Genomic DNA, 21417 nt, shown 5'->3' on the forward strand with positions numbered 1-21417 from the left:
GCAGGAAAGAATATGATTCTTATCTTTTCTAGCTATTGGACCAAATAGAATTTTTTCCTATTCATTAGTAGTATATCACAATGAAATATGCAAACTGTATTTTAAAGTAAACTTCTTCAATCGAAAGTGGAAACCAAACAACCAGAATCAAATTTTGCTCTGGCAATCTTGGGTTCTCTATTTTTCTATTTCTTTCCTTTATTCCGCACTATTTGCATTTCCCCAGAAGTAATCCACAATCAGTCTCTGTCTAGAAGGGCAAATTCGATTATTTGGCTGTAAAACATCGTGTGCCTTTTCCAAAACAAGAGAACTGGTAAAACAAAACAAAAACAGTCTCAATGGCATGAAAAGTTGGAACCTATCAGGAGGCTCTTGGAAACTTGGGCAGTTTCATTTTTCTGCTCAGGATTTAGATTTCTATCTCAAGCTTCTTTGAGGACTTTAGTCTCCCCTTACCCCTCCGGCAGCTAGTGACAATTCTTTCTCATCCCCAGTCGTACCCCACAGTGGAGAGTCTCTGATCTGGGGTCAGAGGCGAAGCTAGATAGCTTCTAACCGAATGGCGTTATAGGAACGGGAAATACTGAAGTGGCTGAAGAGCTGCCGAGAGCAGCAGACAGGCGCGGCCACCGAGCGAGCAAAGCGAGAGCCGGCGCCGCCCGCAGGAGCCGGCAGGGTGTTCGCGGCGCCAGCGGGCGCAGCGGGTTCGCGGGGCTGAATCCCGCGACTTCCCGGAGGGCGGAGGCTGCGTTCCCGGGCTGGTGGGCTGAAAGGCAGGCAGAGGCCGCCATATTCCCGCTTCACCACGCCCGGGCGGCCGGCGGGCAGCCGCAGGTCGGCCTCGGCCTCGGCGCGTTGTAGCGGCCGCCGGCTGGCAGGGCGCGTTGGAGACCCGGCCCCGCCCCGAACCCTGACGGGGGCGGCTGCGACCGCTACGCCTGCGGGCCCCGCCGAGGGCGCGGGAGAGGGAGGCGCCCGCAGAGCCGGAGGGGGCCGGCCCTGCCGGGGAGCCTCGCGGGCGAGGCGAGAGCCGCACTGGGAGGCGCGCCGCGGCGGCTGCGAGCCCAGGAAAGCCTTCCAGGAGGGGCCGGGCGGCACCGCCTCCCGGCTCCCCTCCTCCCGCGCTCGCTCCCTCCTCCTCCTCTTCCTCCACCTCCTCCACCTCCTCCTCCTCCTCCTCCCGCCGCCTCCGTCGCCGCCGCCTCCCTCCCGGATCTGTGCTCCAGTTCAGAGAAAGAAGAAAATGTGTGTGTGTGGCGAGGGGGAGGGCGAGCATTGAGCAGTCGCTCCGCGCCTGGCAATCGGGGCCGGGGGTGGGCGTCTGGTGGAGGCGGAGGCGGAGCGGAGGCGGAGGAGCGCGCGGCGGGCAGGCGAACCGGGTTTGCGCGCGAGCCGGGCGGTGGGCGCCCAGGAGCCGTGACAGGCGGCGGCAAGGAGCGGGCGCGCCGAGCGCTGGGAGCCGTCGGCTGCCTCTCGCTGTGGGGACGCCCCGGTGAATGTGCTCTTGCCGCTGGGCTCACAGCTTAGGGGAGCCTCGGCGGCGGCGGCGGCGGCGGCGGCGGCGGCGGCGGCGCGGGGGGCTAGGCGGGCCGCCGGTTCCTGGGGAAAGACTCGCGAGCTTCTGAGCGAGGCCGGGCGCGGCGGCCTTCCCTCACGCGCCCTCCGAGCCAGCGCCCGCGAACGCCTCCTGAACCCGCCTCACTCCTCTGGGCGGCCCAGGCCGCCGCGGGCTCCGCCGATCCCCCGGCCCACCTGGTGGCCCCGGCCCTGGCCGCCACCCCCGCGGCGGTTCCCCGAGCTCGTCCCGGACGCGCGCCCGGGCGGCGGGGGCTCAGCGGCCACCGCTGCCTCGGGGGAGCGAGGGCGGGAGGGTGTGTGTGCGCGCGTGTGAGCAGGGGGTGCCGGCGGGGCTGCAGCGGAGGCACTTTGGAAGAATGACTCTGGAGTCCATCATGGCGTGCTGCCTGAGCGAGGAGGCCAAGGAAGCCCGGCGGATCAACGACGAGATCGAGCGGCAGCTCCGCAGGGACAAGCGGGACGCCCGCCGGGAGCTCAAGCTGCTGCTGCTGGGTGAGTACAGCTTGGGGCTGGCCTCCCTGGGCCCTGCCACCGGGCCTCTCTGGCCCCCGCCCACTACCTCAGGTCTCTGGGGGCAGCTGCCCTGCGCGACCCCCACCCCCGGGCGCCCGCCGCTAGCCCCTTTCCTTCCTATGCGCGCCCCCAGCCACTACCCGCACCCTTGAGGGCGCGCGCGCGTACAAACACACACACAGACACACACACACACACACACACACACGTTCGGGCTGCCCTTCCCGGTGCTTCGATGTGTGCCTGTTCGTGTCCCAGAGGGCTGTGCATTTTGTGCTGTGCATCTGCTAAGTGGCAGATCACTTGGGGCTTAGACGCGGGGATGGGAAGGTGGGCTATAGCGTTGATCTTTCTGTGTAGTGACCGCGGTGCCGGGTGGGTTACTGAAGCCGGGAGCTGTGTGTGGCCCAGAGGGTCGGGAGTCGAGCCAGGGAGCTTTGGGGGATGGCGTATGGTGGGGTGGCCTTTGTGCATCCATATCGTGCATTCTGGGGTCTGGAGGGAATGGTGGATTGGTGGGCAGACTCGCTACTAGATCCTCCAAGGAGTGATGAGGATACCGAAGAAAGGGGCTTATGTTTTGGGGGCGGGGCGGGAGGGCAAGCCCAAACGTGTCATACAAGTGCTGTTCTCTAGCCACTAGACCACTGAAAGGAGAGACCCCAGAAGAGTTTCTTGGCCAGTGGATGGTGACAGGCGTGTTTCTCGTTTGCACCATTTCTTCCTGATAAAGATGAGGGATAGGAAAGCGTTGTGTTGTGTGGTTGTTGACAGCAAAGGGTGTCTTTTGTTTAATGAGGCGACCCAGATGTAGGCCTGAATTCACAATAGTTACTACTGAAAACCAGTGCAGCCGCTCAGTTACTCTCCTGGAAACAAATAGAAACCTTTTGTTTAAAACGGACAGAATTTTAATATCTTTGGAATCTGGGCTAGAAGGAAAACGGAAGCATACAGCAAAAATTTCCTCTAATCTCTAAAAGAAAGAAAGAAAAACCCACCCAACATTCTGCTTTAACACTAAGTTAGCAAGAAAATGCCATTTCTCAAATAGGAATTCTATTGATTATTATCTCTGAGAGAATGTTCAGAATCAAGCCATCAGGGTTCACACACAAGCCAGCTTGACATAACTCTGAGCTATTGTGGTAGGAAGAGCAAACAGCTTTGCAGTAACAGGCCTGAAAAATGTCTGCACTTGTGTTCTAGATATTTGCTTGTGTAATAAATACATTTCTCAAACGTTTCTGTAAAAAAAGAATATTGTTAAGATTTGAGAAGCATGCCTTTTCTTTCTTATCTGGAGCATTCCATCTGCTAGCTCAAGGAACCAATTGCCTTTGGGACTGAACTACTTATGTACTGGATTATTTACAAGCAGGAACAAAATATAATGATCACAAATAGTTACCAATGGTTAATTCATATGTCATGATTTATGTCTTCATTTTGAAACCTGATTAGATAGGTGTGTATTTATTTACAAAGAATAGAGGCAAAGAGTTGAATGAAAGATGTGAGCTTCAGGGAATGAAAGAAGCCAGGGGAGGGGAAAACTGGAATTGAAAAATGAAGGTCCTTTTTTAATTCTCCTTCCTTTTCTCATTTGACCCTACTTCAAATGGCTGAAAACATGAAATTGAAGGTGTTTTTTTGAATTCTCAAGATTGAGAAGAAAATAGTGAGGGCAAGAGAAACATATAGTGTTCAATTACACGATGTAAGAGAAAAGCATGTGTTTGGAGGGACTTGCCTTATGACCTGGGTTTTATTTTTCTATTTCCTTGTTGACAATCTATAGGTTTTTGCAAAGCTCTGAACAGGGCCTTTGAGGTTCCTTTAACCAACCCTAACTGCCAGAAATGTGACAGTTCTGGGCCCAGCAGCTCTTGAGTTAAAGCCTAGGGGTTTGTTAAAGACCTTGGGGTTTAAATGTCTAAGAGGGAAATTCACTTATATAGCTGCTTAATTACATATTGTATATTTGGGTAATACTGTGCTTTTAAAAATGAACTTGCGAGATGATTTTCTGAGGAAAAAAATGTAAACTAAACCAGTTTTACTACTAAAGTGGAGGTAGTATGGATAACTTTTTTTATTTTATTAGATATTTGAGCAGGATTTATTAACCCAGCCCCACCTCATCTCCCAAATATGGCCTGGTAGAAGTAGGAGAAAAATACATGAATTCAGCACCTACATTCATTACTGACATTTCATCATACAGTTTTCTCAGAAACATGATCCTTGGACACCATGTACAAATTGCTACTGCTTCATATGCTAGATATGTTGCTTTTGTAACATAACTACTGCGCTTCCTATACTATTTGTATAGTAATGATATATATTAAACATAGATTTGTATGTGTATGTATAGGTGTGTGATTTCACAAGTTTATGAGTTGAAGAGGGAAACCAGGGTAGATTTGAATAAGGGGAGATCTTGGGGAGTGGTTCTGTATGAGGAATTTCTGAGGTGCTGCTTTGTGAATAGACTGAATTTTTTGGTTCCTTCCTTCATTTAAATGACACCTGTCCAGAGGAGATTGCAGAATGTATCCTGTCACAGTTTAAAGATCTGCTAGTATTTTTAACCAATTTATTTAAATGGAGGAGTTACCTTATGTTGAAATGAAATTCAATGTAAAATTATTTTCTTAGTAAGTTTTAGTTCAAGGCATGACACCATTTTAATGGAAAAGGATTTGCTTGGCAGAGATGAAAGTATTGACTCTTGCGTTTGTTCACATAATTATTTACTTTTACATAGTAATAATATAGAAACATTAGAAAAGGAAAATAGTGGTTATCTGACTAGATAATCAGGTGTGGCAGTAAAATTTGGGCTATTTTGATTCATATTCAGCAATTATGCCAAAGTCTTCAAATTTATTCCATAATACATAATGTTTTGGTTTTTGTTACTAAAAAAATGAACTCTGAAGATCATGATTTTATTTGCCACAGGTAAAACATTATAGATTATAGATTACATGTCTCTATAATTAAAAAAATTCATTCTATTCACAAATTTTAAATGGAAGAGTAACATTAAATTCTGAATTCTTGCTTTCTTTAACTTATCCATTCTTTTTTTAAATGTATATTTATTTTTTAGTTGGACACAATATCTTTATTTATTTATCTTTATGTGGTGCGGCAGATTGAACCCAGGGCCTCGCACATGCTAGGCAAGCGCTCTACTGCTGAGCCACAACCCCAGCCCAACTTATTCATTCTTTGAATCATTTATTAGTGTTCATTTTCTTTGATACCTGAAAGAAAACTTTATATTCTACACAGATATACAAGAGAATATTTTATCTTGGCTTAACTTTTCTACATTTTCTAGGTATAGAGTACATAATTTCATTTAGTTGATTCATATCATGAGTATTTACTAAATGTTTCTATTGGTGGCACAGAGGTTATACTATTTAATATTAATTTGCATTTTGATCTATTTGAAACAAGTAGACCTGAGTGTTTACTTTAGGTCTTAGATATTCATTGTGAAGTTTTATTCAGTTCCTTAAAGATACATTTTTCTCCCTGTTAGCCTGTTCTTATTTTACATGTGTCTGAAATATTTACTCTTTAGATTATAATCAAATAGGAAGATTTAATGAAAGTTTTTTATTGATTGTTTTCCGCCTATTGAAAACAGGCAAAGATTAGGTCAATTTTAAATGGAAGGTTATATATTGATTTTCTGAACAGAGTTACATATGTGTAGATTTTCTTCTGTTCTGCACTATAAGCGTGTGAGGGTAGGATTGTGTCTGTGTTCACTGTTAAATTCCAGCTTCCAGCACAATATCTAGCTAGAATGTTCTCAGTGGATATTGGCTGAATGAATGATTTTATTTATGACCCTCTTGCTAGAAATTGTGACAATAATGAATAAATTATAGAGACATGGGGATCTATAATGTTTTATCTGTGGCAGATAAAATCATGATGTTAAAAATAATTGTACCTTTAAGTAGTCCTAATAACAGCCTCTCTCTGGAAATACCAATTGATTACAGATGCATTTTAGAACAGGAGGTGTTAATGTTAGATGTTACATTGCATGTTGAACCAGTGTATTACAGTTTTGTGCTGGGTGCATTTGGGAATGATAGCAGTCATACTTGAAGAAGGAAAGTTGAAAGGAAAAAGAAAGAATTCTTAGCCATCCACCCCCATCCTCACCTTTTTGAGAATCCTGGGCCTTGAGCCCAGGGCTTTGTGCATGCTAGCCAAGTACTCTGCCACTGAGCTACATCCCCAGCCCTTCCTAGTTTTTAGTCTGAGGCAGGGTCTTGCAAAGTTCCCCAGGCTGGCCTTGAACTTGAATCTTCCTGCCTTGGCCTCTGAGTTGCTGGAATTACAAGGTATATGTACCATGCCTGGCTTCTTAATTACTTTTATCATGAAGAGACTAGTTTAAACCTATCATCTTTTTGTCATTTTCTCTATGGTATACTGATCAGAGGGAATTTTTATTTTTATTTTTTTTTCTAGAATGTAAGTGAGCATCAAGCAGATTCTTGTGATTTTCTCATATCATAAGGCAGGTGAAGTTTAGGCCAATTTTACACAGTGGTAGTTAAATAAAGAGTATTAGGAATTGTAGACGGGACATTTTAAATACAAAGAGTATACATTTATACTAAAAACTGCACTGCAGGCTGGGAGTGCTCCAGCCAATTTAGACTAGATGCACATCAGGGTGAAAGTGCCTTTCCCTCTGTCCACCAGTAGTTCATTAGGGAAGAATGGGCATGTTAATGGAGGAAAGTGAGTATGTATGTTCATTGTTTGAACTAGTCTAGTGGCTGTCTAGGATGACTCCTGAGGACCCAAGAATGAAAGCATTCCTTTATTTTTATTTTATTTTTTTAAATATTTCTTTATTTTTTAGTTATTGGCGGACACAACATCTTTGTTTGTATGTGGTGCTGAGGATCGAACCCGGCATGCCAGGCGAGCTACCGCTTGAGCCACATCCCCAGCCCCGAAAGCATTCCTTTAAGTAGTCCTAATAACAGCCTCTGGAAATACCAAAATGTGTTTATGATGCTGCTTTTAAGGACTGATGGATTTTATTTTTTGCTACTCTTTTAGCTTCCAAGTGTTGAATATGTTTCTAAATGTCAGAATTTATATGGATGCAGTTTTTTGAAAGAAATTGCTTATAGTTTATATCTGAAGATTGAAGTGAGAACATCCCTCATAAAAATAAAAACTGTGCCTCTGACTAATAGAGCCTTTGGAGTAAGATTTCACATTGAACTTTGTAGCAAAATTCATTGTTTATATCTGCCTTATAACTGTTAGTTCTGTGCATATATGTTATTTCTTTATATGGGAACTTGACCTGGTTAAAATCCTGCTGAACAGTGAAATTATTCCATGTGAATGTATTCAAATGTTTTTACATAGGTTTTGAAAAGAGAACCAGAAGAATCATTTAGTAGCCATTTTGTTTACTACAAATAAATTTCATAGCCTCTTTTTTATTTAGAAAAAAACAACCCAGCTCTGTTTTTTAAGAAATGGCTCTTGTTCAGTTTTTAGAAGTGCCTAATAAATGTAGTTATGGTCTTTATTACAGATGAATTTTTAAGAACCTGAAACAGCTTTTGCAGTTTTGAGACTGCATGTTATATTAAACTTAACAGAAAAAAGGAACAGATTTTTTTTTTCCACGATCTAGGGAAACTTATACTTGAAATGAAATTAGCAACATTTTCTAAGGATGATTTTGATTCTAGCATTTATATTAATTTTTCCTTACAGGGAATTATTAGTTCTGTTGATATTAGTGGGAATGTTGTTTGGGTGTTATAGAAAAGAAATAGGGAGCTCAAAGAGAATGTCTTGAAAGAAAGAGAAGCCATTTTAAGAAGGTTAAGATTGTTTTCTTGCTAAGAAGGTGGAGTGAATCTGTCTATTGGGTTGAGAGAAATACAAGTATTTGTAGCAGCAAATTTAAAGTCTCATTTCTGGTTGAAGAGGGAGGCAGAGACATTTTTCAAAGGGAAACTTTTGTAAGAGCTTTTAAGTAATCTTAAGATCTTTACAGAATTAATCCTAGGGAAGTGTGAAATAGCAATAGAAGGTAAAATGTGTGTTTGTTGGTAATTAAATCTGTGGCAATAACTGACTACAGTAAACAGTGAACATTAAAGAGAGTGATTCTTTGACGCAGTTTTGTATGAACAGCTGTTACTAATAAAATTATAGGAAGTTGTTCAACAATCACCTTTGATTTGTTGCATTACTGATATGTAAGAAATCTTTCTGATTTCTCAAACAACATGTAGTTAAAAAAAAAAAGAACCTACACATATTGACAAAACAAGTTAATGAATCCTAAATGGTCACAAATCTGTGCATACAAACAAAAATAAACATAGATGTTGTGATGATTAGAGCCCCAAAGTGAATTTGCTGTATAGCTCTGTATTAACTTTTATACCTGTTCATTATTTTTGAAACCAGTATAGCATATATTGTTATAAGCCTTCATGGTTAATATATTTTTTGTGTGTTTTTGGTGCTAGGATTGAATTCTGGGGCTTATGCATTTTAAGCATGCACTCTACCACTGAACTACACCCCCAGCCCCCTCCTAGTTCAGTTGCAAAGAAAAAATTAGTATTATTAAAAACTAAAATTATGCAGATGTCTCAAATTCATTTATTCAATAAACACTCATCAATTACTGAAAATAAACATTTCCTGTAAAATTTCATATTAGGCATACATTAAAAAGGAAGTTGTATACGAAATGTTGGCCTAATGAACAAATATTAAACACTCACTGTGTGCAAAATAATGTGTTGTGTGAGGTATTCCTTATTTCTTATTTGCCAATGGCAAGGACTAGGAGTATTTCTCACAAGCTTGTTTCATAGTAGTTGCCCATATTCTGGCATGTCCTACTAATTTTTGGCCTTCCTAGCTTTGGCTTTTCTGTTGGCTCTTCATACAAAGAAAACAACAAAATAATCTGAATGAAGGCCATTGTAGGAGCTTTCTGGGGATTTACAACTGGGGAAAGCAGATGATTTTGAGAATTTGGATTTCTAAGTTTATATGCATTATTTTTTCGAGAATGTCATTTTTGTGTTTAAATGTGGGAACCTGTTTATGATTGCTTGTCTTATGTTTCTACCGGATTGGAAGTTTCATGAGGGCAGAGATAAGTCACTTTTCTTTATCATAGCATCACACAATGCTTACTTAGTTGATTTCACAGTGATTTTATTACTAGTAACTAAGGGTGTATGGGTAGCTGGATTCCCCAAATAAAGTAAAAAAGTGAATTTAAACTTCTTGCTTTCTTTTAATAGAATCATCCGTAGATTCTTCATTTTCTGCTCCTCTTTGCTGTTTTGTGGTCCACCTGGGGCACAGTAAAAGGAATTCTGTTTTAAAGACCGGATGGTTTTGGCTTTTTGCCTGTCTCAGTTATTCTCTAGAGAGAGTATTTCAGGTGAACATTCTCATATTGTTTCAGGTTGAAAAGCCAAAGGCCGTGGATTCAGCAGTTCCAATGGAAAGACTGTCCTTTGACATTTGAAAATTCCATGAACCCCTTATTACATGATTAATCTTGGATTTGGATTAAGAGCAGTTGATTGCTTTAGAAACAAAATAATCATCTCAAGGAAGTGTATAATGGATTGTGGTGTGGTTGAGAATTAAAATGTTTTTAATATCATTATTTTCCTGAAACCTCACAGAAAGAACTATAATTGATCCACACATTAAAGAAAAAGAGGTAGAGCAAGACTTTTTGGCTCTGTTGTAGTAAGTGAATAGAGGTGTTTAGAAACATAATCATGTGTGTTTCTATTTAACTTGTGTTTTTTTTTTCCCCTTTGTAGCACTGGAATCATAAGTTAATTGCCTTTTTATTTGGTCACCACTTGGTAAAAAAAAAAATAAAAATAGAATTTTCTCTCTTTTTTTGTTTTAAAAGCATTTTTCATCATTTTAAATGTTTCTCTTCTACATTTCCTTTGCTGTGGGAACAGTAGGGTGAATGGTTGCCTCTTGTACTACCATACATTTCCTGGTGACTGCAGCTGTCTAGTTGTTTCTAAAGAAAAATGCTCCAGTGATTTTACCTACCCCCCATTATTCAGGATCCCAGTCATTTACTACAGGTACCCCCAATCCCTTCTATGTGAATGCTATTTATTCACCCATTTAAAATTTTTTTTTGTTTTTTAGTTGTAGTTGGACACAATGCCTTTATTTTATTTATTTATTTTTATGGTGCTGAGGATCGAACTCAGTGCCTCTTATGTGCTAGGTGAGCACTCTACTGCTGAGCCACAACCCCAGGCCTCATTTTCCCATTTACTCTTACCATGTCTTCCTTAAAAACGCTGGGAGGGGTTCCTCAGATTCTCTGGTTTGCACATTTCCTTAAGATTTAGAGAACTTCTAAGTTGATACTTCTGTCAGACATCATGTGGCAGTGAGCTGGTGAGAGGGGAAGTTGGGTGCTTTAATACATTAAATGAAATGGATTTGTGAACGTGGGTGTAGGAGATGATTAACTTTCTTTTGCTGTACTTACTCTGGGTTGCAGAGCAAAATTTGTTGTTACTGAAATAAATGTAAAATTCTCCTTCCTTTTCCAGAGGGCAGGGACTTGAGATTGGTTCATGATTACCAGCAGAGAATTAGTGAGCCAGAGCTGGGTAATATAAGGGGCCACTGGGTTGCAAAATAGGATGCAGTGTATTTGCTGGAAGGGGAAAAGATCCTGTAAGCTGTAGGTGGAGGTGGAGTTATGTCACATCTTTTTCATTTAACTGTTTGTATGTCCTGGTCTCAATTACTTGAGAACTTTAATGACATCTCTTTCTGATTGCATTTCCTCGCAGATATTAAGGAGGATGATAGTAACCATGTCCTTTGTTACACCTAGGCAGCCTTTAGGGTTTTTTTTTTTTTTTTTTTTTTTTTTTTGCTTTTTTTAAGGGAAAGATGCTGTACTTTCTTGCCATGTGAATTGATATTTTATGATCTATGCTTTGCACAGCACCTTCAGCCTCCATGATATACATTCTTTCTGCAGATGGCAAATGCAGTTTTCCTCTTGTCCTAGAGAGCTGACCCATTTCCTGTGACTTGTTCTAATAATACAGGATGACTTTAATGTTAGTTCATAGCTTGTCCTTAAAAGAATGCCAGATACTTAAGTATTTAACCCTCTTGGCTCTCTTAATTCGTGTAATATATTTTTGAGAATTGGCAAACCATGTGATGATTTAAAAACAATGGCAGACTGGCTTTGTGAAAATTGATTTGACTAAATAATTAAACACGCCTTATGACTGTGCATTCTGGATTAATTATGTTTATTTGTTCTAAAACCTGCAGCTGAAAAGCTATCTAGTATTCCTGCCTCACATCTGAAATTTTTTTTTCCCCTCATAGAACTAACCTTAGGTTATTTTTGTTCCTTTGTTTTGCTGCTTTTTCTATAACAACCTGTAGAATGAAGAGATTGGATGAAATGATCTCTAAGGACTGTTTGAACTTTGAAACTTTATCTGCTTCCCTTCTGCAGCTTCTGCATCTCTGCCACTTTCTGTCTAAACTCATCCGTGGATGAAGGGTCTGAGGTCCCCCTACTCCCTTTCCAGTGATGGTAGACTGAACAAGGGAGCATTGCTGGATGGGCTGCTCCTAACTGGCCTGGATCTTTTTTTTTTTAAATATTTTTTTAGTTGTTGATAGATTTTTTTTTTTTAAATTCATACGCGGTGCTGAGAATCGAACCCAGTGCCACATGACAGGCTACCACTGAGCCACAGTCCCAGCCCCTGGCCTGGATCTTCTCTCTTTTCCCTCCATAAAAGCTTTGAGTGCCCTACAGGCAGCTTACCACTTCTGGGGAGGGCGCAGCAAGGGAGGAGGGCCTGTGAATGAGGCCTTAGCAAGTCTGTCCAGAGCTCCCCCTCCTGCTGTCTGGCATGCTGCTGATAGTTGCACTGTCTTCATAGGGAATGGTATCAAAAACCTCCTGTTGTATCAGCATGGGTCTCTTGCTTCCTGCAGGAAGGGTGATATCCTGGGAGGCACTGAGGTGGAGCATAAGAGACACAGTGTTCAGGCGCTGCTCTGCTCAAGCCTGGGTCTTTTCTTGCGTATCCTTAGTCAGTTTTCTTTCACTCACTACTTCTTTTTGTTTGTTTGTTTGTTTGTTTTTTCTTGACTGGGCCATAAGCATTACTTTTCATGTGCCTACAAGTAATCTCTGCTCTTCAAGTCCATGTCTGCCATTTTTAGTTAGTGCTGGCTGGTTTGCCTTGTGAGCCTGGGCACCAAGAAGGCCCCATATACCAAAGCAGAGCACATTTGGGGCGTTGCTTTGTATCTAGATCTAGTAGGTCCCTTTTCCTCATCTTTCCAGGAAAGATTCAGCAGTAAGCCTTGACTCATTTGTGTTCATTTCTTCTGTTATTGTGCCACTATTTCCTTTGGGCTCCCAGTGAAACTAGAAAAACATGCATGGCATAGATACTGAGATAAAGATTTTTATGCTTTTTTTTTGTTTTAAAATATATTTAATGGTGTAACCTCTGACCCATCCTCATTTACCATGACTGTGATCAGAGGAACCTTAAAATAGTAACTTCATACCCTTATGTGCATATATGATTACATGATCTGTGTAACTGTACATCATGTACAACCATGATGTTACACATGAAGTTACACTCCATTTATGTATGATGTGTCAAAATGCATTCTACTGTCATGTATAACTAATTATAACAAATAAAAAATATATTTAAAAAAAGTAACTTCCTATGTCCTTTGTCTGCATCTGGAGAAAGGGCTTTGGCCAAAGAAGGAACAGCCAGATTCTTACCTGAGGCCTGGAGAAATGCTATAAAAAAGGGACTAATTCTTATTCTTCTGATGGTGTCAGGCAGGTGATTGGCATTCCTGGGCACTTGCTTTCCTCCTGGCCCACTGCCTTTTCATTATCTGGTCAGCATCAGGCTTTGATCTTAGATTTTGAGTTGGACAGGTGCTGGGGGAAAAAGAGAGCAAAGGAGAGTAATGGGGAGTCCATGGGACTTGGAAGGGTGGAGGGTTTTTGCTAATAGGGGTGGTACAGTTGTTTCTTTGCCAGGCTCTGGAGGGAAAGAAAAGAAAGCACAGGAGAGGTGCCTGTGACTTTGCTTGGTGTTCTCTACCAGGAAGAGCTAGGCTAATGCTGCTTCCTCTGCTGGCTCTAACACCAAACCATATTTCTCCATCCTCTCATATGCTGTGTGGTTCTTTTAGATGGTAGATTGAGAGATGAAGTATAGAAGCCTGGGTTGATAGAAGTTTATATTGTAGATACTGTATCCTGCAGGTTACATAGACTTAAGCGCAGATCTTATGTGGAACACTCCAGAAAACCATTTACATATAAAAATAAAAATTGCAACATGACTCCTCCATTATTGTCTTGAATTCTGTTCATTTAGCGGTAGGTTATGAGAGTGTCTCTTGAGACATCCTCATCCAGGAAATCTGCTTTTACCTAGCTTGCTTCTCTTACAATGGAGTGCCTTTCAGTGGTCCAGGGCAGTAGAAGATAAGCAATTTCATGAGGTATTCTTGCCAGATAGATTCATACTCAGGTGGAGACATGTACTGCAGAAGTACTTTTGCAGTTTGTAGATCAATTGGGCCATTACATCCAAGCCTAGCAGTGGACTTTGCGTGTGCACATGTGCGCAAATGAAAACATGCTAAGCCCACACTTACCATTGAGCTTATATCCCCAGCCCTTTTCTCTAAAAATCTTAAAGTTACTTAATCCCTATTTCTAATTATGACCAGCATTCAAAATAGAGTTGTGTTGATCTATATTATCAACGTAAGAGGATTTCTTGACTCAAAGTATGGGCAGGTATATTTTGAAAAATCTGAATAATTTTGAATAACTCAAGAGAAGAATTAGATAGTGCTGAAACAAAAAGATACTTGAAATCAGTCACCCAATGATTTATTTTTTCCTAATAAATATATTCTTCCTTTATATTATATAATGTATCTTTAAGTATTGTGGTCGAGACTGGATTTATGTTATATTTTATAACTGGTTTTATTGCTAGTCACTTCCACAAACTAATGAATTGCCATATATTGGCTCCTTTTGGAGGCAAGCTTGACTCTGATATGGCATCTGGAGGGGGCAAGGTCTTGCTGTGATCAAGGACTAACAGCCTCTGAACATTCTAGTTTCTCCTGCTGTGCCATGGGTCATTTAAATGTTCTCCAGACTACAATAGAAATGACTAGAGATTTCAGGCATATATAACCTTATGTAGTGATGATTCCCATAAATTTCCCATCTTCTGTGGGACAAGAAATCTTTGTGAAAATTTGTATTTCTTAGAATTTGTATTTCCATAAAATCTTTGACAAAGAGTTGCATTGTTTTAAAAATATATTTTTTTAGTTGTAGGTGGACACAATGTCTTTATTTTTAGTTATTTATTTTTATGTGGTGCTGAGGACCCAGTTCCTCACCTGTGCTAGGCGAGCACTCTACTACTGAGCCACAACCCCAGCCCCAAGAGTTGCATTTTAATAGAGGAAAGTATAGGACTTCATTCATATCTTTTTAGGGAAATTTTAATTCCCATTATATTTTCATGAAAATCACCAGCTTTGTCCTTTGAGAAACACATTTTCTGTAGGGCTTTCTACTCCAAGCCATTACAAATCTCTAAAGTTTTTCTAAATCTCCAGAGTCTGTGAATTGCTACTCAAGTTACAGTGTATCCTTCCCAGAATTAATTAATACATCCAGCATCCCCTAGTCCTGAGTCATGAGGTCACCCAGTGATTTATTTTTTCCTAATAAATATATTCTTCCTTTATATTATATAATGTATCTTCAAGTATTGTGGTTGGGACTGGATTTATGTTATATTTTATTTCGTTTTTGAAATGAAATAAAGAAGGAACACTTGACATATATATCCTCTGGTTAAGATAGAAAAAAATAGTTATTTGATGAGAAAAGTGTTGTATTTAATAGTTCAAGTTTTTTTTCTTTTTTAATATTTATTTTTTAGTTTTAGGTGGACATAATATCTTTATTTTATTTTTATGTGGTGCTGAGGATTGAATCCAGTGCCTCACACATGCTAGGCAGGCAATCTAGCTTTGAGTCACAACCCCAGCCCAGTAGTCCAAGTTTTGAGTCAAAAGGAGAGGTTTGTTTTTTTCCATTTGAGACTTATGTTCTTAAGGAATGCATTATTTTCATGTTAGCCTTTGAGTGACAGCCCATTCGTTATTTGTTAAATCTTATTTTTCAGCAATTTTGAAATTTTACAAATAAGGCAATTTTTTTTGCGCAAAATTTGAAAAAAAACTGGTTAAAAATTTATCCATAAATTTCTTCAAAATGAACCAGTCTAATTTAAGAACCATGATCTTTTTCTGTGTATTATTTCTTTCTAGTCTGTGTGTCTCCCCATCCCCTGTTTCTCACATAGGTGTAATCATGCTGTAGTTTAGCAGTATGTTGCAAGCATTTTCTACATGACAGTGTAGAGTTCATATTAATGTTTGATATAGCTGTGTAAGATTTTGTCGAAAAGATGTATACTAATTTGTTTACTCAGTCCCTTTTTTTTTGCGTTAGTTTTCTTTCAGTGTTTCCATTTGAAAAATAATGTTGTGATAAAGTTCTTGGTGGATAGCTTTTAAAAACACAATTTTGTTAGAGAAGGTTCATAGGTTATAGGACATAAAAACTTTTTACGACTGTTTACACTGTTTACATATACCCAAAGTATATTCTAAAATGATTGTATACAGTTGGTAACATTGATTAGTATTATGAGATCATCAGTAAGTTAGTAGGTAAAAAATGGTTATGTAATTTTAAATTTGCATTTATTTGATCACTAGTGAGAACAATCATTTTCCCATGTTTGTTTTTAGTTAGATATCTTATTTTGTGATTTGTCTATTCATTTCTTTTGCCTATTTTTGAGCTCCAAACATACAAATGAAACTAGCTTTTTGTCATATTTGCTGCAATAAACTTGACCCCAATCTGTTGTTTTTCTTTTTCTTCATTTGTATTGTTTAATACGGAAGTTTTTAAAATTATCAAGCCAAATCTGTTGATCTTTCGCTATTCTGTTTTAAAACAAAAATCTTAATCAGCTTTAGATATTCCATGAAAGCCAGATTTACTGCCATTGGTTTTGACAAAACTAGATCGAATGTAGTGTGTTATACATCACTGTTGTATGATTCTTTTTCTTTCAAAATGAAAATGAAGTATACATATCTGATCACACAGATCCTATAACATGAGCCATTCTATGTATAATTGCCTTTTTTGGGGTCCAGTAATGTGTAAGATATCTTACCATGTTAATATAAATTTTTTTGCATAATTTTTTTGATTTTTTTAGTGTTCCTGTATTTTTTGTTTTCTTTTTGCTGTGCCCTGGGATGGAATATACAGCCTTAAGCATGCTAGGCAAACTCTCTACCCTGAGCTTCATACCTCCAAAGTATTTTGAATCATACAGAAGGGGATATAGCTACCAGCTCATAAAAGCCAGCTGTGTACATTTTTTTGTCAACTCTATATTCAGTGACTTCACTTTGGCAGCTTGAAATTAGTCATGGTGGGAATGTTTACACCACAGAAATTGGTAATAAATATTTATCAGGACACCACTCTTTATACTTGATCCCTATTGATGAATAGTTACTTTGAGTCCATTAATTTTTTTTAAACAATCAGTGCAACTGTGAACATGGTAGGGAATACTTCTTTGTACACTTTTATGATTGTTTCCCTCAAATAAATTCCCCAGAGTTTGATGATCTGCCAATGATAGGCTTATTTAAAATGTTGATACATGTTAACCACATTGCCTTTCAGAAAGGTTCTATTGGTTTGCTTTCCCACCCCTAGTTTCTGTTTTTGGCTGTTTTGACCTATTTCACTATCATTGGATTATGCCAATCTGAGGGGCAAAAAAATGTTCTTGCATTGATTTGCATTTTATTGAATTGATTTATTTTAAACAGTTTTTATTTTCTAAGCTGCCTATAAGCCCCTTCACCTACCTACAAAAAATAACTAATAAATGTTTCAGTTTATCATTTAAATTAGTATATTTAAGAAAATACTTTAAGCTTCCACATTAATTTTTTTAATTTGTTCTAATTAATTATACATGACAGTGTGTGTGTCAAGTTTGTGTGTCTCCTCGTCTCCCGTTTCTCACATAGGTGTAATCATACTGTAGTTTAGCAGTATGTTGCAAACATTTTCTACATGACAGTGTAGAGTTCATATTAATGTTTGAAATGGCTGTGTAAGATTTTGTCGAAAAGATGTATACTAATTTGTTTACTCGGTCCCTTTTTTTTGACAGCAGAATGCATTTCGATTCATTTTACACAAATGGAATACAACTTTTCATTTCTCTGGTTGTACACGATGTAGGGTCACACCATATGTGCAGTCATACATGTTCCTAGGGTAATGATGTTCATCTCATTCCACCTTCTTTCCTGCCCCCATACTCCCTCTCCTTTCCTTCCTCCCCTTTTTCCAAAGTTTCTCAATTCTTCCCATCCCCCCCACCCCTCCCATTATGGATTAGCATCCACTTATCAGAGAGAACATTCTGCCTTTGGTTTTTTAGGATTGGCTTACTTTGATTAAGCTTCCACATTATTAACATACATTACTAGAAATTGGAAACTTCTCTTTATTTCTAGAAGGATGAAATACTCCAGGCCAAAATCCCTAGGAGGAAGAAAAAGGAACAAGATTACATGACAGGCTTAGTTATATATTGTATTATAGAAGCACAAAAGTTCTTTATTGTGATGAAGTCCAATTTACTTTTTCTTTTGTTGCTTGTACCTGAAATAATTGCAAAATCCAAGATCATAATGACCACCTTTGTTTTCTAATGAGAGTTTTATAGTTTTGGTTAGGTATTACATGTGGGTCTTTGATCCAGTTTGAGTTGCTTTTTATATTGTGTGAAGTAGTGTTCTGACTTCATTCTTTAGCATCGGAATGATCCAGTGGTCCTAGCAGCATTTATAGAAAAGACATTCTTTTGCCACTGACTGGTCCTGATCTTTTTGTTATTAATTTACATTTGCTTTGTCTTTCTTGGAACTGCTCTACGTTTATTGTTTATTTTTTCTGTTATTGAATGAAAATATTTTCAACTATTTGTTTTAATATTTACTTGATTTGAATTACAAAGGTTTAAGGTTTTGTATTTTTTCTTAGTCATTGCTGTATAGTGTTCTTTACAGATATTCAAAAATTTTAATTTTGATTTTTGATCCAGGGTTGTTTAAGGTAGTTTAGAATTTTCCAAATAATTGTAACTTTTTTCAAGTTTGGTTATTTATTCCTAGTTTTATATAATTTTGATAGAATGTGGCCTTACTGTTTTTTATTTTTTGGAATTTATTGTCATTTTGTTTGCTTTATGGCTACATAGAAATACGTGAATATATTTAATAAAACAAATATGTGCATATTATTTACTTTTGTTACTCACATTTGCTGCTGATCTCTTTGTTCATATTATGCCTGAATCTGCCAAGTACTGAGAATTGGTGCTAAAGTTTCTCATTACTCTTGGTGTTTATGGCAATTTCTCCAATTTACAGAAAATTTTGCTTTTAATATAGGTAACTACTCTGTTTTACGGTATATAAAAATGTTCATGAGAAGTAAAATTTTATCATTATAGCATTAGCTTTTTGTGTAAATTAATGCTATTTTATCTTGAATTCAATTTGTTGCATATTAATGTTATTCTTTTGCTCTCATTTGCTTGTTGCATTTCTTGCATTTATTTTCAACTGTTCTTAATCTCTTTGTTGTTGATGCTCTCAGAGTTTTGTTCTTTTTTAAATTTTAGCCTGAAGATAGGTTAACATATAGTAGACAGGGATTTTTTTTTCTGCCTTGCATTTGAATTCTATCCTTCATTCTTTTTTTGATTTCTTGAACTTCCCCTCACCCCATCCACCTTCCCTCTGTTGCCTCTCCTTTCTTTTCTCTTTCTTTAGTATTTGGTATATATTAGGTTTGTTGTTGCATTTCCCACTCTGATGATTTGAAAGGTATGTACTATGCTTCCTCCCCCCTCCCCCCTGCCTTAATTTTTTTTTTTGTAGTTGTAAATGGACAGAATGCCTTTGTTTGTTTATTTTTATGTGGTGCTGAAGATCGAACCCAGTGCCTCACATATGCAGGCAAGTGCTCTGCTATATAACTTTCACCAGTAGTAGTCAAGTTATGTTTCTCAGTTTCTTAGCTTCAGAGAAGAAATAATATTTATTGTGTCTCTTCTATACATAATGGAGATACTTGTTGATCTATACCAGGGGCTGCAGACTTTTATTTTAACTTTTATTAAATTTTTTTCTTTTTCTTTCTTCTTTTTTTTTTTTTGGTATGGGGGATTGAACCCAGGTGTGCTTTACCATGGAGCCATATGTCCACCCCTTTTTATTTTTTATTTTGAGACAGGGGTCTTGCTAAGTTGCCTAGGGCCACCCAAGTAGCTGAGACTGGCTTTGAATTTGTGATCCTCCTGCCTTAGCCTATCCACTTGCTGGATTACAGGTGTGTACCACATGTCTGGCTGCAAACTTCTTAATGTAGAATCAGGTAGTAAATATTTTTTTGGTTTTCTGGGCCATATGTTCTCTGTTGGAACTATTCAACTCTGTTGTAAACACTTGTTTAATGAATGGATATGACTCTGTTCAAATAAAATTGTGGACAGTCATTGAAAGACTAAACATAAAGAAAACTGAAATTACCTTTGTTTGAGTAGAGAAAGGATATTTGTCAGATGGAATGAAAGGTGTACATGGGTATTCAGGACCATTTCCACGTTCATCATTTTAATCCACATTTCCTCTATTCTCCTCTTCTCCTTGGTAACCACCTCTGACTATTCAAACACATCTGTTCTAATCCTGCAGTGGTGTGTTGTTGTTCTTTCTCCCTTGCACTTCCTTTCTTCAGGCACAAAGTTAACATTTGATCTTGAAGCCTGTGTGCAGGAAATCATTTTAAGTTAAGCTTTAAGAACCTCCTCCAAGATTTTATTATGTATTGCTGAATTATTCAGTTTTCTTACAGAAATTTTAGTATATATGAGTGTCTGCAATTAGAACATTTAGCATTAACTCTGTGTTAATTACCACATATTTCTTCTCTCCATTCTTTGTTTACTTTTATTTATTTTCCTCCACCTGTAGTTGCTTGGATCATACCTTCAGATAGATTTTTTTTATTACAGAGGGTCCATGGACGATATATTTCTGGACTTCTTGTGTATTTGCAAATGACTGTGATATTTACAAATTAACTGTAACTTTAATGGGCATAGAACACTATGGAACACACCTCTTTTTTATCCATAGTGCTTGCTACATAAAAGTTCCTGTGTTGCTTTCTGACATCTTAATTTGATGAAAAGTCAGCCTGCATATTTTTTCTTTGTGATTTTCTTTTTGTTTGGATGTTTGTTTCCATAACATAGAAGCTTAACAACTTTCGCATATTCTTCATATTTAATATATTTAACATCTATTTAATTTTAATGTTTAACATATTTAAAATATGTTTTATGTTCTTTATTACTTAATCTTGAAACATTCTGAACCCATTCCATCTGTATATTTATTCTTTCATTTCAAAGATTTTACCCAATTTATCATTTAATATAATTTTTATTCCATTGGAATTTTTTTTCAGGCACACCAATTATTTCTAATTGGATTTCTGTTGTTTTTCTACCAAAGATGTCAACTTCTTCCTTAATTGCTTCATTTCTGTTCTTTTCCTTGTGTGTCTTGCTCAAATCTCATTTCTGTCACTGATTTGGCAGTGTTTGGTGTAAAAATATCAAGTCCAGTAATTTAGGATTGAATGAATGAAGTGCTTCTTTTTTTTTAATGCTGCAAATTCATTTTTAAGTTCTGAAGTACTGTTTTTTCCTCCTGATTTCCTTTCTTAACTGACAGTTTTCATTTCACCTTTTTAAAAAAAATCCCCTATTTCAACAGTCCACATTTTCTTAAATTTTCTTGACATAATACAAAGCAATTACAGTGTTTTTCCTTCAGTTTCCTAGAGTAAATCTTCCAAAACATTCTCTTACCTTTCCTTCTGCATGTTCTGTGCCCTGTCTTCATTTTTACTTAGGAATGTTCCAGATTTTGTCTGGTCTTACTATTTGTCCAAACATAGTGTGGGTGGAA

General features: G+C 38.6%; 1 protein-coding gene across 2 annotated transcripts in view; it reads left to right on the plus strand.

The window, feature by feature from the left end:
• The first annotated feature begins 1033 nt into the window (after positions 1-1033).
• The window catches only part of LOC113186547 (guanine nucleotide-binding protein G(q) subunit alpha), a 285871-nt gene continuing 265487 nt past the window's right edge, over positions 1034-21417 (plus strand). The window contains exon 1 of one of the 2 annotated variants that reach the window (XM_026394018.2): positions 1034-2073. In XM_026394018.2, coding sequence (XP_026249803.1) covers positions 1938-2073 — 136 coding nt within the window. In that variant the 5' untranslated portion in view covers positions 1034-1937. Of the gene's footprint in view, positions 2074-2335; positions 2373-21417 lie in introns of those variants that run through there. The other variant, XM_026394019.2, reaches the window with a different exon arrangement.

This window comes from Urocitellus parryii, chromosome 4 (genome assembly GCF_045843805.1).
Source record: "Urocitellus parryii isolate mUroPar1 chromosome 4, mUroPar1.hap1, whole genome shotgun sequence".
Classification (NCBI taxonomy): domain Eukaryota; kingdom Metazoa; phylum Chordata; class Mammalia; order Rodentia; family Sciuridae; genus Urocitellus; species Urocitellus parryii.